This window comes from Trachurus trachurus, assembly GCF_905171665.1.
Source record: "Trachurus trachurus genome assembly, chromosome: 9".
NCBI lineage: Eukaryota > Metazoa > Chordata > Actinopteri > Carangiformes > Carangidae > Trachurus > Trachurus trachurus.
In genome coordinates, this window is record NC_139895.1 from 23,844,871 (window position 1) to 23,861,903 (window position 17,033).

Here is a 17,033-nt window from a genome sequence, read left to right on the forward strand (position 1 = left end):
CAATTTGTTATGGTAATGAAACGTTGGCATTGAAAGCAGAATCTGGATATTATTGTTTTGAAAAAAAAAAAATTAGTATTTCAAGGTATTTGAAAAAGTCTTTTGAGGGCAGAATCTGAATCAGGTGACAGCTTCACTCACGTTAGCACTTGTTGCAGTGTACCTATGCCAAAAAATCATAATTAACATGAACCTAGTGTAGTCCCATGTAAGAAAAGCAGCACAGAGAGAAGCAGACTGTGGCTCAGATGAACTTGGTATGTGTTTCTGTTAGACCTTAAAGCAGAAGTAAGCAATCCGGTCGTTTTGGCTAACTTCTTGTCAGCCGATGGAGTTAGCAGTCCCCGTCCTCGTCCCTACGTCACCACATTCATGCGCATCCCTTGGCTGCACACACAGAGAGGACCACCCCTTTATGCCGTTCTCTCTCCTCATTGGATAAAGGTTGTAGGATACAAGGAAAGTTTTCTCCTCGGCTTACAGCAGAGCAGAGTGACTGACAGACCCGTGTTTCGGACCAAACACTCTATACAAGTGATTGCTGTCGGAAGATATAACTATTTACTTATATTAACACAAACATTCCGCTTACTTCTGCTTTAAATAAAGAAACAGACGGGAAAAAAAGAGGTTGAGGCACTATATTGAGATTCTGAGTTAAATATCACCAACTTTCTTGTCAAACACATAAACACTTAGAAAAATAGAAAATGAACCATTAACAAGGAATGGGAGTATGACAAAGCTTTGGCTTCCAGATTTTTCTTCTAAACCTTTTTTCCTGCTGTAAGTGTTTGACCGACTTTTAATTTACTGACAATGCATAGGTTCGGTATGTTTCAGTGATGACCAAATTCTTGATTTTGTGATAGCTGCCAGAGGGCAAATCTAGTAGCTATAGTTAGCGATGCATTGCCTCTTTACATCTGTGACAACTCAGGCACAATCTCTAACTAGTCATTTGTCCATGTCCTACTACCAACCCAAGACACTGCCGGTGGGTCTGTTCCCTTCTCAAACAGAACAAGACAGCAGGTGTGAAATGATCTGCGATCAAGTTCACTTGTGCCTGGAGCTATTAGGCTACATGCCTTGTACTGACAGCTTTAATGGGTCTTTATATGCGTTTTATGGCTGTATTGTGTATCATAACCCCATCAAAGGGCAGTTAGGTAAACCACTTGTTATCAAAGCATAAGACATTATGTTTAAAATGCCACTCTGCAGTTTATTCCTATAGAGCAGCTCTGAAATGACTGAACTGTATCTTAAGGAAATATGACATTTAGGTTTGTAATGTCATGTTAAGTTGTCAGTAAGTCGTGTACAGTCATGGCTTGTTCTTTTTGATCAACATTGAGCATCACAGTCAAGTCTTGAGTGCCATCTAGTGGTTTAATTAAATTGGGCCATAAGGCGAATCGTGGCCCCAGACTCCAGCAGGCCTTCAACAGGACAATGGAACCACATGTGACAGTAAACAAACAGACAAAGCAAAAAAAATAAATAAAAACAATGGCCAAAGCCATATGTCACATGGAGGTTCAGCACATTAAGGGTTTTCAGTATGAGATTTTCCATTTCAAATTGACCCATGCCCCTGAACACTAATACCCAGAAAGGTCAATCTAAAAACCACTCAATGCTATGACCACAGTTAACAACCAGCAACTTGTGCCCATGAATAAGTTAACAAAGACATTCTGCTTCCTCGCTGCAGGTGAAGCAAAGTTGTAGTTTCTATTAATCTAGTCTCTAATTTCAGAAACATCTTCAACCAAATACAGTAAAGGCCTACTACAGAGGTCTGATCAAACTTTGCTTGCGGAAAATTATCGCGAGACCTCCGCCCTCTGCCAGAGTGGAGCTGCGTAAACAAACCTGATACAAACCCAGGAGAGGAGGATGTATTCAGGTGTAGATGACATGTTGTGGTCGTGTCTGATGCTGACCTGGTGGTGGTGGTGGTGGGCTGCACAGGTGGAAGCTGAGCTGCAGGAGGACGGCAGCAGCTGTGTGTTGGAGAACCACCGTCAGTAAACTGGACATGAATGCGGGCACAGTCCGGCCAAACAGCCGATGAATCCACAATGTTGACGGCGAAAGAGAGTTTGGACAGGAGCAGCCCCCAGGTGAGGGGCAGCCATCTTGAAATGCTCTTGGTAGCTCTCTTGCTAGCTGATGATGGTCGACCTTTCAAGATAACTGTGTAGCCAAAGTTTTTCTATCAGAGTTCCAATAAACCCAGAAACTACACAGTCTTCTTCAATTGTTTCCACAATTTCTCTTAATTGCTCTACTTTTTTCCCCCGTTAGGTCTTGTTTCTTCTTGCTCACTGACACTCACCCACTGACAACTTTCAGAGTAACTTAGCTAACGTTAACTTACATCCATGCCGATTTTAATATTCGTGAATACCCTGAAGATGCCGCCGGGAACTAATTTTGCTGCAACCCTTTAACGAAATATGACTTGCTGTCTTGATATCAAATTCATGTGACATCCACTTGAATCATAGCATGACAAGTCAGACTATATCATTATAATGTACCTACGGAGCAAATATATTTGCTGCCGATAGGGTGCGTCTAGATTTCTAGGCTACTTGAATCACCCAGATCAGAGCGATTTACTGTTATCTATCGCTCTGACTCTCTGACCCAGATGCCATCAGAAGAAAAAATGTGATTGGTCCATTGTATTAACCCATTGTTTGCCAAGAAAAGTCTACAACAATAATCTAGAAATTATTATTTCAGTAGGTAGCCTAAAAACTAACAAACATGAATTAAAATAAAATACTTTATTAGTAGCCTAAACATTCTTTCAATTTTTTTTATATTAAATGTTAGGCTAAATGACAGAACAAAACGATTCACTATATTATCGCTATAGTCATTTGGAGGAGTGACCATAAAGAAAATGTGGGCAAAAACATTTTAAACCAAAGAAAACATGCAAAATGTAAAGTCTGCAAAGCAACGTGTGAAACATTAATCATGGTACAGTAATATCTGCTTCAGTAAACTTGGATGAGGTGCTTTGGGAGTCACCACTATCATTATAAGCTTAACGTATACTTAAGCGTACTACACTACTTACTTAAAAATGCGTAAGTTTTGAGTAAATGTATAGGCTCATTCAACATGTTCTTTTCTCCTTTATCATGTCCTTTAGATATTCATTCAGTAGGTCTACGCAATATGGACAAAAATATATTATAACCTAACACAATATTTCTGATGACCTTAATCTATAGGCCTACTGTGAGAAAATTTACAAAAATTGTATCACAATGAGAATACACTACCAGTCAAAAGTTTAGGAAACACCCTGATTTTTCCATTTTTAAAAAAATTATTTTTATTGAAAATAATGCAGTTTAATGTCTCAGTACTCTGAATGAAATGAAATTGTGGAACAAATGATGGAGTAGTTTAACTATTGAGTCACCAAAATCTATATTTTAACAGCATATACTAGACATCCTTTAATACAGTCTAAAAAACATTAATTAAATTTGATCTTTTTATGAGAAATTATATTGTTTTTTCAGTTGACACCACCTATTTTGTCATGTCATTGTCATTTTCAACGCTTTGTGCCCTTTTACAACTGTGTGCTGATTAGAGTTATGGTACATTCCATCTGTTTTCCTAAAGGGGGCAGCAGCATACTGTATCGAGCAACCACCTGTATCTATGTTTTGTCTTTGTACAGTATCGTCCCTCCACCTCCAAACCCCCACATCAGCATGCCACAATCGTCCATCAACTGTCTGTACCACTGATCTGTGCAGGAGAGGCCATCCCAGCTGACACAGAGCGAGGGCTGCACCACCTGGACAGGTCACTAGTCTGTCATAGGACTGGCTAACAACGCACACACACTCACATTCATATCAACTGGCAATTTAGAGTCTGTAGAGAGCAAACCAGAGTAGACGGAGAGAGAGAGAACCCACAAAGTTCATACACATGAGCAAACTCCAACCAAAAATGTCCCAGGCCTGGGAATCCAACCTACTGTAAAATGTCAAGTTAAAGCTAAACTAAACACATTTGTGTGATCTGAAGTCAACAACCTGAGCAAATAGAAGGGGCGGGGACTGCTAACTCCATCGGCTGTCAAGAAGTTAGCCAAAACGACCGGACTGCTTACTTCTTACTTCTTTTTTTCAAATTTATGTTGTTTCGAAAATTTGAATTAGTACTTGAAAGCATTTGAAATACATTATTTTGAGGGGAGGAGCAAGAAGCACATGATTTATAGAGATTTATTCAGAGGCCTGACAGGTTCACTCATGTTAGCACTTGTTGCAGTGGACCTTTGTCAAAATGCAGTCGTTAACATGGTCATATGTAAGAAAAGCAGCACATAGAGAAGCAGACTGTGGCTCAGATGGACTTGGTATACGTGTTTTACAACACGCGTTGATCTGCAAATGCAGTACAAGTGCCTCCTCGGTATATTAATTACAAGCCAAACGGCACAAAGTTTGCTTTGTAGAAACTGCCTTAAAACAACAAATTACTATCAGACACACTGCCATACAGTTCTTAGTGTGTGTCTATTTTCTTTATCTATGTAGCCTACTGTCAATCTTGGATTATTGCAGATGTTTACAGGACATTCATCCAGTTTCACCAGTTGACCAAGTTAACTGAAATGTGAGGGGAGGAATGTTACAGTTTGAATATTATTAACACTTAACAACACCATTTAAAAATGTATCAGGATCATGCATTGATGTACTCTACGTGTCATTAGAAAAGTAATTTGACAAATGTAATCTTAAATATGTTTGACTTCTATCACGTCTTCTAACTCTAAACTAATTAAACTGTGTAGAGAGGTTTAGTCCTATAACCTGACTTGATTAGAGGTTTGGGTGCATTAAGGGTCAAAGTGCTCCAGGTGATGATGATGATGATGATGATGATGATGATGATGATGATGAAGATGATAATAATGATGGAGATGAAGACAAAGATCTGCTACTTGACTGACTCCACCAGATTCCTCTTGGCTTCCTACAGCACAGAAAACACAGCTGATGTAATCTTTTTAGCCTTATTATGGAGCAATGCCAACACCATCATCTTAATTTCCTTGATGAGAGCAGTCTCCTCTTTGTTATTCCGCTGGTTCTCACCCCAAGAAAACCAGTGTGCTGATATTCACTAACCTGGGACGTCTGGCTGAGAGCAGCAATTGTGAGACTTTTATTGTGAAAGGACATATATAACGGATGTTTAGCATCTTGTCTTTGGTTTGGGTGGAGTTCTGGCAAGCGAGCTATAGGCTGTTACCGTGTTATATTTCATTATTTACAAAGTCCTTCTCAATATTAGAACGTCTACCGTACGGGCGTGTACAAAATTAGGCCAACTATGTTTGAGGAGATCTTCAAGAATTTCAACATAAATGTCAACGCTTTAAATGACAGGAATACTTTCTCCAGCGGCGATCCAGTAACTGGACATGTGTCCTTCGACCTAACGAAAGAGACAAAGATCAATTCGATATCGATGCATGTGAAAGGAGAGGTCAATCTCCAGTGGAAGGGCTACACGGGGAACTTGGAACGGCGAAAGTATCACACAGCCAAAGTGGACTTCTTCGACTTAGAGCATGTCCTCGTGCAAGCCAGCAGTATGTACCTGTTGAATTTGTTTGGATGCAACAACTATTATTATCAACACATTGTCAACCTAACTGTGGTCTTTTTCTCACAGCTACCGACGATTCTGTGACACTACAGCCCGGCGCACACATGTTCCCGTTTTCGAGTCGGCTGCCTGAGGGGTGGGTACGAGCTGCTTTCTCCATTCTTTTTTCATCTGGGGGGTCACGTGGTTTTCCAGAAACCAAACACATAAAGTAGCTGTCATAAATTCTATGGAGAAACAAATGCAGCAGATTAAACCAAAATGTGTAAATAAAGTTAATGCCTGAATTTGATGCATTTTCATCTGAATGTTTTTCTCTTTGTTTGTTTCCACCTTTTATTTTGAATGGATTTGCATCAACGCAGAAGCTTCCCATCCCCCTTCAATGGACATTATGGTCAAATAGTCTATTACATAATTGCGGGCATCAAGCGGCCTTGGCATATGAAGAAGGAGTTTGAGATAGGGCTGAACTATGTAAACCGCATTATTATGGACCAGCCTGAGCTGCAGGTAGGTAATGCATGACTGGATGATGTAACTCACCAAGGATGTCTAGGGTAAATACAAAGAAGCATCTCTGCCAAAGTTCCTGCTACAGGTTTTCTCTACTTTATATTGTGAGCTTTAACAGCAACAATATAAAGGTGTTTGCTTAAACTTGATTAAATCGGCATATATTAGATACCTCAAACCAATAATAACACAAGTTGTAACTTAGTAGTCCAGCAGCGAGTTCACTATAGAAAATAAATGAAACTGAATGTACGAAAAATTTACATCACTGCCCCACTGTGCAAATTTACAATTTAAAAAGCAGGAAATGTATAGGCTACAGTATTTATTTTTTTTTTTTTTAAAGGTGGTGAGAAGATTAGAAACGTTATTTAAAGGTGCAGTTTGATTTAAGTTTGTGGGTGAATGTACATGTATTGTGTTTTTCAGCACAGTAGATAAAATCTGTTGATCAGTGCTTCACCTCTGTAACTCTGTCAACTCGTCTCTTCTGTACAGGCTCCTCTCTCAGGCTCCAACGAAATGACAGTGTGCACTCTGTTTTGCTCCTCCTATCCTGTCTCACTGAAAGCCAGTACAGAGAAGAAAGCCTTCATTCTTGGTACTGTTACCATCCACCCATCGTTTTTTCTGATATGCATGATAATGAAGTTATCAAAAATTGTCCTCCTGACACTGTGTCTGTTCTTCCTCCAGGTGAAACTGTAAAAATAACCTTCATGGTTAATAATGGGTCACCTCGTACAATTACTCCAAATGTGATGCTGCAGCAGACACAGGTCTACAAAATCCCCAACAACATTTCCAACCGGCAGGTTCGCAAGACTTTAGAGTCAGTGAGGCAGGTTCGCGAGACTTTAGAGTCAGTGACTGGACAGCCTATCAGCGCTTACACCTCTGACGAGCACACTGAGATCATGCTCACTATTCCCTCATCTGCAGTGGCCTCCATCTCTAACTGCGAGAACCTGACGGTTCAGTATGAAATTAAGGTTGGTACTAATGGAAGCCGGATACTGGAAGATATGATTCATTTGTTTGTGATCCAGTTTGACTGCAGAAATAAAAATCAATTATGGACTCCTTGAATTGAACATTTGTTCATGTTCATTTCTTGTGTCTCCTGCAGGTGAGCCTCAGTGGGTGGGGTGTCCCCGGCCTTGCAGTTGTGTTTCCAATCGTTCTGTGTGAGCCTCCACCTCATTTATGAGTACATATAGAGGAAGGACTCGCCAGGATCCATTTCCTTGGTCTGGTGTCCACTTCTTTTACCTGTTGGGTCAAATTAACTAACTCCTTGGAGTTGTGAAGTTGCCATTTCAGTTTATTTGCGTTGTTGTTGTTGTTGTTGTTGTTGGGAGCGCCTTATGCTATTTCTCAGGATTTTTTACTCAACCCTAACCTGGGATGACTTCTGCCTTTTAACAGGTCAAGGACATGACTGTTTTGACAACCAAATTTGGTGATTTATTTATATTTTTTAAGATGCCTACTTTTCCTAGTTTGACAAACATATGTTTCAAATGTATGGTGCTAATGAAATGTGGCATTGAAAGCAGCATCTGAATATAATATATGTTGTTCTGAAAACTTTATCGTCAGGAAGTGACGAAGGCTCTCAGCCAAAACGCATCAAAGCGTCTTTTTTTACTATATTTGGCCCTTAATGCAGACATTTTAATATTTTTATTTAAGATGAGTGCCTTGGCACTCTCTTTTTTTCAAAATGTATGTTGTTTCGAAAATTTGAATTAGTACTTGAAAGTATTTGAAATACATTATTTTGAGGGGAGGAGCAAGAAGCCTGACAGGTTCACTAATGTTCGCGCTTATTGCAGTGATCATATCTGTTTTATTTGTTAGGATCCCATTAGCTGCGCTCTAGAACGCCGCTAGTCTTCCTGGGGTCGCCGCTAGTCTTCCCGGGGTCAAATCTAATGTAGAAATTAAATGTATTGTCAGCTTCTACAGTATATACAGCATAGTGCCTCACTTATATAGGAACTGACTCTACAGTATATGAATTACAAGCCAAACAGTGCAACAAGTTTGCTTTGTGGAAACTGCCTTAAAACAACATACAACCATCAGACACAACTGAAACATGAGGGTAGGGATGTTACAGTTTGAATATTATTACCACTTAATACCATTTAAAATGTGCTATGATCATGCATTGATGTACTATAGGCTACATGTCATTAGAAAAGTCACATGAAACATGTTATATTAAATATGAACGTTTTTATTGTTTCATCTCACAGTTGTTTTATGGTATTTAACTGGTATAAAGTGTTCCATGTTTTAGTGCAATATTGCAAAATAATTTATTGTATTCATGAAGCACTTTACCTACATACAGTAATTGGTAAAAAAAAAAAAAAAAAAAAGTGGTAGATATTATGGCATGCCGTTCAGGAAATTAATATTTGAATATGGAATGAACCATATTGAATGAAACTCTGAATATATTGAGTGAACTTTTGAATATATTGAATGAAACTCTGAATATATTGAATGAACCTTGAATATGTGGAATGAACTCTGATTAAATGAAACTCAACTCACTAATAGATTATTCCTTTTTGGGCTATCAATTGTGTTTTTAAATATTTTTTTGTGCATGTTCAGTTGATAACTTGATCTCTATTTACCTATACATGAATAAAGGTTCAATACAATTCTAAAATACATGTCATGTTAAAAGTTAACATGCAATAAATGCAGTAAAAAAAAAAGAAGCAATTATAATGATCTCGTGAATTTGATCATGGTTAGTGGGTCTGAGAAAAAACACCAAAATAGCTGAACAATGTAGTCCTTCACAAAGGAGGCATTGATTTGGACAAGAAACAGTAATCCTAATTTCATACAAGAAAGTTCAATAAAATAGCGTGAGCATATGTAGCCAATTGTTGCACCATTAAGTGTTATTAAACAATGTTTGAAGAGCAGACAACTTGAATAGCTTTTCATGGACTTTGCTTTTATGTCCTGCACTCTTCTCATATTGCACATTCACTAATTGTGAGTGACCACACACAGCAGAAGGAAGTGTCTCAAGTCTTGCAGACCCAGGACCGCAGCCCTCCGGCTCCGCCTTAAATATGGGCTGGGCCCTGGTACATTCTGCGCCTGCGCGGTCTGTAAAGCAGTTTTGTTGACGAAAACTGAGCCAACGTTCCTCAAAGGAGGATAGTAGTTTTGCTGTTGCCACTCTTAAAGCAGATATCAGCTTCACGGCCGTTTCGGCTAATGCTGCGTTCAAGGCAGGCTTTTGAAACCGTAAGTTACAGCTTCAAGTCACAACTACGACTTGGTAGCGTTCCAGGTAACCCGTAGCTCGTGTTTTTACCATCCTGTTGTCTGTGAAAGTTCCCTATAACGGCCACTCGTAACTTCCGACCCGTGAACTCGTACCAGATCGAACTGGTATGACTTCACAGGAAGGAAAAACACAAAGTACGAGTTTCTTTGAACGCACCATGAGTTAGCAGCCCCCGCCCTTGTCAGGCATCAATTGGTCCTCGTGCTACGTCACCACATTCACGCGCATCCATTGGCTGCACACACAGCCCTTCATGCCGTTCTCTCTCCTCATTGGATAACACTTGTATCCCACAAGGAAAATTTTCTCCTCGGGTTACAGCAGAGCAGAGTGACGGAGAGACTCGTGTTTAGGCTGAAATACTTCATGTAAGTGATTGCTGACGGAAAATAGGACTATTTAGGACTTATATTAACAAAAACATTCCACTGATATCTGCTTTAAGTGTCTTTTATCGTAGCTCATCGTTTATTTGGCTTGGCGGTGAGTGTGCGTTGCGCGCGTGTTTTTGTTGTTGTTTTTACTTAACTTAGGTTTTAACGATGTTTCAGGAGACCTTCGAGAATTTCAATATACATTTCAACGCTTTAAATGAGAAGAATACCGTCTCCAGTGGCGATCTAATAACTGGACATGTGACCTTCGACCTCTCGAAAGATACAAAGATAACTTATATATCAACGCATCTGAAAGGAGAGGTCCATGTCCACTGGACCACCGGCGGAGGGGGATCAAGGAAAAGGAGGAGACAGCGGAGGGTTCACAGTTGCAAACTGCAGCTCTTCGATTTAAAAGCCGTCCTCATGCAAAGCAACAACAGTATGCCCTATATTTGTTCGGATGCAACATTGACAATCATCAGCAATAAAAGTCATGGTGAACCTATATTGTCTTTCTCTCACAGCTACCGACGTGACAATTCAGCCTGGCACGCATATGTATCCGTTTTCATGTCAGCTGCCAGTGGGGTGGGTATGCTGCTTTATCCATTCTTGTGTCCATTCTCAACTCAGATGTGTGTTTATAGGCTTTTATCTGATCTTAATGTATTATCATCGAGCTTTTGCAGAACTTTGTGTGTATTTTTTGTTTTTTCTCTCTTGCTTCAAGATCTCTTTGTTTCTTCATTTTTAAGTGGTCCGGTCGTCTTCGCTAATGCTGCGTTCCAGGCAGGCTTTTGAAATCGTAAATTACAGCTTCAAGTCACAACTTACGACTTTGTAGCGTTCCAGGCAACCCACTCGTGTTTTTCCGACCTTCTTTACCGGTGAAAGTCACTATAACGGCCACTCGTAACTTCCGACCGGTGAACTCGTACCAGATCGAACTGGTACGACTTCACGGTCGGAAAAATACGAGTTTCCTTGAACGCACCATAACAGTCCTCGTCACTACGTCGCCACATTCACGGCGTTCCTTGGCTGCACACACAGCCCTGCATGCCGTTCTCTCTCCTCATTGGATAAAAACTGTAGGATACGATAAATGTTTTCTCTTCGGCTCAGAGCAGAGCAGAGTGACTGACAGACCCGTGATTCAGACCAAACACTCTATGTAAGTGATTGCTGTCGGAAGATATAACTATTTAAAGGTGTACAGAAAAGAAAACTGAATTTGAGCCCACTCTGGATCAAAAAATTAATGTGATAACTCATCTATCAGACGATGTGGGCCAAACTTTGTGCAAAATTCTATTTTTGAGTAAATCCGGGATGAAAGTGTGTATTTTTTTTTCCGCATTGGATAATGCAGGCGCACGGATTATACGTCAGCCTGTACACGATTCACCAGCCACTGATATTGGATCCGTCATCCGTCATTCAAACGTCTGAGACACGCACACACACACGGAGCTCGGTCTCGCCCCAAGCTTTGAATATCCCGCCCGCTCGATAACGACCAATCAAATTCGTTTTCCTCACTCGGGTAAACTCGTGTTGCAGCTCGTGACAACTCGGCGCGACAAACAGGACAAACGGCCATTTCTGTACACCTTTAAGACTTATATTAAAGCAGAAGTGAGTGGTCCGGTCGTTTTCGCTAATGCTGCGTTCCAGGCAGGCTTTTGAAATCGTAAATTACAGCTTCAAGTCACAACTTACGACTTTGTAGCGTTCCAGGCAACCCACTCGTGTTTTTCCGACCTGTTTTACCGGTAAAAGTCACTATAACGGCCACTCGTAACTTCCGACCACGGACGTAATTTTAGGGGGGGACGCAGGGGACATGTCCCCCCCACTTTTTCAAAACGCCGTTTTTGTCCCCCGCTGTTTTTACCGTCCACAAACAATGTTACACTGTATTAACACTAGCACCGCCATTGCACACTATATACCTATAACCGCCATGAGTCGTTCATTGGACGAACTGTAATAAAGCGTTAATTAGTGCTGTATAGGTGTTACATTTGTCGTAGTCTTTTAACAGCTACTCTGGGCCATGAAGTAGGCTGCACCCCGCAGCCTCCGCGAGGCAGAGGGGGGGCGGGGGGGCGGGGGGGGGGGGGCATACCGTAGGAACCCCACCCCCGCCTGTAAAGCCAGGTTTCCACCGTATAAACGACCTTTTTTTTCTCTCTCTCTCTCTTTTACGGCAACATCCATAGTCCTTAGTGATCTTTGTTTGATATGTCAGGTGGAGCTGCCCATCATACCGACGCAGGATTGCCCCCCCCCCCGCGTGCGCTCACGTCGGCGCTTTACATGAAGAGCACAGCGACTCTGTTTTTACACTAGTTTGCTCCTAAATACTGGCTTTATAAAACGAATTTCGTTTTCTTTTGATATCATATTGATATTTCCCCCCTGAATGTAGGCTACACCTCTTCTACAACTAGTCTGTCCAGTCTGGAAAATAATTTCTGCACCGTGCGTGTGTGAAGTGTGGACGTGAGTGTGCAGCCTGCGCACGTGTACACACAGAGATACACATTAACACGCACGCACGCACGCACGCACGCACACACACAGAGAGAGAGAGAGAGAGAGGGGGAGAGAGAGCGCATAAGCCCAATAATGTCGGCGCAAATCGGTGAATTCTCTGGTCGTCCAATGAACGAACGTGGCGGTTATAGGTAAAAATGAGAAAACATGATCGATATTTTTTTGTGTGAGTAATATTGATTGTATTTAACAAAACGGGGTGCTGCCCAACATCATTTTAGGAAAAGTCACAGACTGGTGGACTTCAATGTATTTTTTAAATAAAGTTATGCACAAATGAAAATCAAAGTCGTCCGATGAACGGCAGTTGGCGGTTCTAGTGTTCATAGTCACAGCCATAGTCATTGTTCAGTCATTGTTTTATGGTATCTGTGCATCCCTAGTAGAAAACTAAAAGAACTGCTAGAAAACTGTAAGAAACTGAAAGAGTTTGGGTTTTATTAAAAATATGTCCCCCCCACTTCTAAAATCAAAATTTCGTCCATGCTTCCGACCAGTGAACTCGTACCAGATCGAACTGGTACCACTTCACGGTTGGAAAAATACGAGTTTCCTTGAACGCACCATAACAGTCCTCGTCCCTACGTCACCACATTCACGGCGTTCCTTGGCTGCACACACAGCCCTGCATGCCGTTCTCTCTCCTCATTGGATAAAAACTGTAGGATACGATAAATGTTTTCTCTTCGGCTCAGAGCAGAGCAGAGTGACTGAGAGACCCGTGTTTCAGTCCAAATACTCTATGTAAGTGATTGCTGTCGGAAGATATAACTATTTAAGACTTATATTAACACAAATATATCACTTACTTCTGCTTTAATTGTTTTGTATCAATGCAGAGACTTCCCATCCTCCTTCTGCGGAGTTCATGGAAAAATACTTTACAATATGACAGTGGGCATCAAGAGGCCATGGCATATGAAGAAGGAATTTGAGACGGTGCTGAATTTTGTGCACCACATTAATATGAACCAGCCAGAGCTGCAGGTGAGTGATGTGTGACTTGATAATATAACTCACCCAGGACCTTCAGGGCAACTAGCAGCTCTGCCAACCTTCCTTGTCCCTCCCACATTTAGGCTACTTTATATTGTGACCTTTCCCAACAAGAAAATTATGGGTGTGACTGCTTTCATTAACAAAAGCTCTCTGCAGTTATGTGTCTCAGTGCTTGTTTTTACTTGACCACTTTGATGTGTGATGTAACAATAAAACTGAACCGAGGTTTGAGAACTTAGAATTAGACTGAAGGTCATAATTATGCACTACTTCAGTCCTGTTCTAAGTAAAATATCCCTAATTGGTAGAAACACAATCCGAGTCGTAACGCCATACACTAATTCCAGGGAGGATTTGAGTGAGCTCACTATGGTGAAAAGAAATGAAACTGAATATGTATGAAAAATTCTTTAAATGTGTTCATAATTTGTGCTCTTGCTTCACTGTGTAATTCACAATTAAAATGGTGGAGGTATAAAAGCAGCCAATATAAAACTAAATGGTGGTGAGAACATTAGAAACTTTGTTTATGGTGGCATTTTATAGGTGCAGTTAAAGCTCACTGGTGCATATTGTATCATGTTGTTAACACAGTGGATCAAATCTGTTGATTTTTCTCTCCTGTACAGGCTCCTCTCGCAGGCTCCAACCAGACGCAAGTGTGTTCTCTATTTTGTACCTCCAATCATCTCTATATGACAGCCAGAACAGAGAAGAAAGCTTTCATTCCTGGTATAAAAGCAGCCATCCATCCATCCATCCATCCTTGCTTTCTCAAGAAATAACCATTTGCATGAAGCAATCAAAGGTTGTCCTCCTGACACTACGTCTGTTCTTCCTCCAGGTGAAACTGTGAAAGTAATCTGCAAGTTTAGCAACGGGACAACTCGTACAGTTACTCCGAAGGTGAAGCTGCAGCAGAAGCAGAAATACTCTCTCACCAACAGTGCTGCCAAGAGTAACTGTTCCAAGATTCTGGAGTCAACGACCGGACAGCCCATCAGCGCTCACAACTCTGACGTGTACACTGAGCTCATGCTCACTATTCCCTCATCTGCAGCACTCTCCATCTCTAACTGCAGCATCCTGGTGGTTGAATATGTAATTGAGGTTGGTAGTACTAAGGAAAGCCTTATACTGGGAGATATAGTTAATTTGTTTGTGATCCACTGTGACTGCTACTTTAAGGTGGAAACAACTTATTTAGGAACAAATTTTAATTATTGACTCTGTGAGTTTCACATCTGTTTATGTTCATTTCTTGTGTCTCCTGCAGGTGAGCCTTGGTGGATGGTGTGTCCCCGATCTTTCAGTTCTATTTCCCATCATACTGTGTGAGCCCGCTCTACAAATCTATCCCCAACCTCATTTGTGAGTACATATAGAAGGAGGGCTCACCTGGATTTATTTCCTCCTCCCTCTCTCTCCCTCACAACTTGGTCGTGTGTCACAATGTGACTCCACTTACTTTACCAGTTGATTCAAATGAACTACACTCCTTGGAGTTGTGCTGTTGCAACTTCATTTTATTTACACTGTTGTTGGGAGAGCGTTGTGCTATTTCTCAGGATTTTTGACCCAACCCAATCAGGGATGACTTCTGCCTTTTTATAAAAACATTGTCTGGCTGCAAAACCAATTTTTATGGTGTTATTTTGTTTGTTTTTAAAAGTTGCCTCTTTTCCAATTTGTTATGGTAATGAAATGTTGGCATTGAAAGCAGAATCTGGATATTATTGTTTTGAAAAATTTTTTATTAGTATTTCAAGGTATTTGAAAAAGTCTTTTGAGGGCAGAATCTGAATCAGGTCTGACAGCTTCACTCACGTTAGCACTTGTTGCAGTGTACCTATGCCAAAAAATCATAATTAACATGAACCTAGTGTAGTCCCATGTAAGAAAAGCAGCACAGAGAGAAGCAGACTGTGGCTCAGATGAACTTGGTATGTGTTTCTGTTAGACCTTAAAGCAGAAGTAAGCAATCCGGTCGTTTTGGCTAACTTCTTGTCAGCCGATGGAGTTAGCAGTCCCCGCCCTCGTCCCTACGTCACCACATTCACGCGCATCCCTTGGCTGCACACACAGAGAGGACCACCCCTTTATGCCGTTCTCTCTCCTCATTGGATAAAGGTTGTAGAATACAAGGAAAGTTTTCTCCTCGGCTTACAGCAGAGCAGAGTGACTGACAGACCCGTGTTTCGGACCAAACACTCTATATAAGTGATTGCTGTCGGAAGATATAACTATTTAAGACTTATATTAACACAAACATTCCGCTTACTTCTGCTTTAAATAAAGAAACGGACGGGAAAAAAAGAGGTTGAGGCACTATATTGAGATTCTGAGTTAAATATCACCAACTTTCTTGTCAAACACATAAACACTTAGAAAAATAGAAAATGAACCATTAACAAGGAATGGGAGTATGACAAAGCTTTGGCTTCCAGATTTTTCTTCTAAACCTTTTTTCCTGCTGTAAGTGTTTGACCGACTTTTAATTTACTGACAATGCATAGGTTCGGTATGTTTCAGTGATGACCAAATTCTTGATTTTGTGATAGCTGCCAGAGGGCAAATCTAGTAGCTATAGTTAGCGATGCATTGCCTCTTTACATCTGTGACAACTCAGGCACAATCTCTAACTAGTCATTTGTCCATGTCCTACTACCAACCCAAGAAAATCTGATAGTGTAGACACTGCCGGTGGGTCTGTTCCCTTCTCAAACAGAACAAGACAGCAGGTGTGAAATGATCTGCGATCAAGTTCACTTGTGCCTTGAGCTATTAGGCTACATGCCTTGTACTGACAGTTTTAATGGGTCTTTATATGCGTTTTATGGCTGTATTGTGTATCATAACCCCATCAAAGGGCAGTTAGGTAAACCACTTGTTATCAAAGCATAAGACATTATGTTTAAAATGCCACTGTGCAGTTTATTCCTATAGAGCAGCTCTGAAATGACTGAACTGTATCTTAAGGAAATATGACATTTAGGTTTGTAATGTCATGTTAAAGGGATAGTTCACCCTAGAATGATATTTCGCTCATTATCTTCTCACCCTCATGTTGACTAAGGGCTGGAAGAATTATCAGAGTCCACCGTCCCTTCTCTTAGTTACAGGGGGTCTCGGCGTAGCAGTGAATTTCAATGCAACGGTTGCAAAGGGACACCGGAGCTCTTCGTAAAAAAACACACACAAAAAAACATCCAAATACCTCCATGATGCTCGTATGTAATGTCCGTCTTGTGCTGAAGCCCCAAATTGCGTAATTGTCCCGAAAAAAAATTAAATAAGTCTATATTTTAAGCTTGTTTGTAGCGGAAGCTTCTCGTCTTCTTCTTCTTCTCCTATTCCTGGTCCGTCCAAATATCGCGTGATTCGCATTAACCACAATGACGCCGGCGCAAATCACGCGATATTTGGACGGACCAGGAATAGGAGAAGAAGAAGAAGAAGACGAGAAGCTTCCGCTACAAACAAGCTTAAAATATAGACTTATTTAATTTTTTTTCGGGACAATTACGCAATTTGGGGCTTCAGCACAAGACGGACATTACATACGAGCATCATGG

The 17,033-nt window shown here is 40.9% G+C and overlaps 1 protein-coding gene across 1 annotated transcript; it reads left to right on the forward strand.

The window, feature by feature from the left end:
- The first annotated feature begins 5,294 nt into the window (after positions 1-5,294).
- LOC310991034 (uncharacterized protein) lies at positions 5,295-14,880 on the forward strand. Its single transcript, XM_083978603.1, has 11 exons — positions 5,295-5,656; positions 5,740-5,809; positions 6,039-6,186; positions 6,688-6,790; positions 6,886-7,181; positions 10,069-10,336; positions 10,422-10,485; positions 13,299-13,446; positions 14,088-14,190; positions 14,303-14,568; positions 14,735-14,880. Exons 1-11 carry the CDS (start codon positions 5,395-5,397, stop codon positions 14,831-14,833), a joined length of 1,827 nt encoding a protein of 608 aa, XP_083834729.1. The 5' UTR covers positions 5,295-5,394; the 3' UTR covers positions 14,834-14,880.
- The last annotated feature ends 2,153 nt before the right edge of the window (positions 14,881-17,033 follow it).

What these genes read in the sequence shown, in the direction of transcription:
- LOC310991034 (XM_083978603.1), top strand. Translation starts at nt 5,395, where the DNA reads ATGTTTGAGGAGATCTTCAAGAATTTCAACATAAATGTCAACGCTTTA. An exon ending in TGGACCAGCCTGAGCTGCAG is followed by an intron (nt 6,187 to 6,687) that starts GTAGGTAATGCA and finishes TCTTCTGTACAG; the next exon opens with GCTCCTCTCTCAGGCTCCAA. An exon ending in TGAACCAGCCAGAGCTGCAG is followed by an intron (nt 13,447 to 14,087) that starts GTGAGTGATGTG and finishes TCTCCTGTACAG; the next exon opens with GCTCCTCTCGCAGGCTCCAA.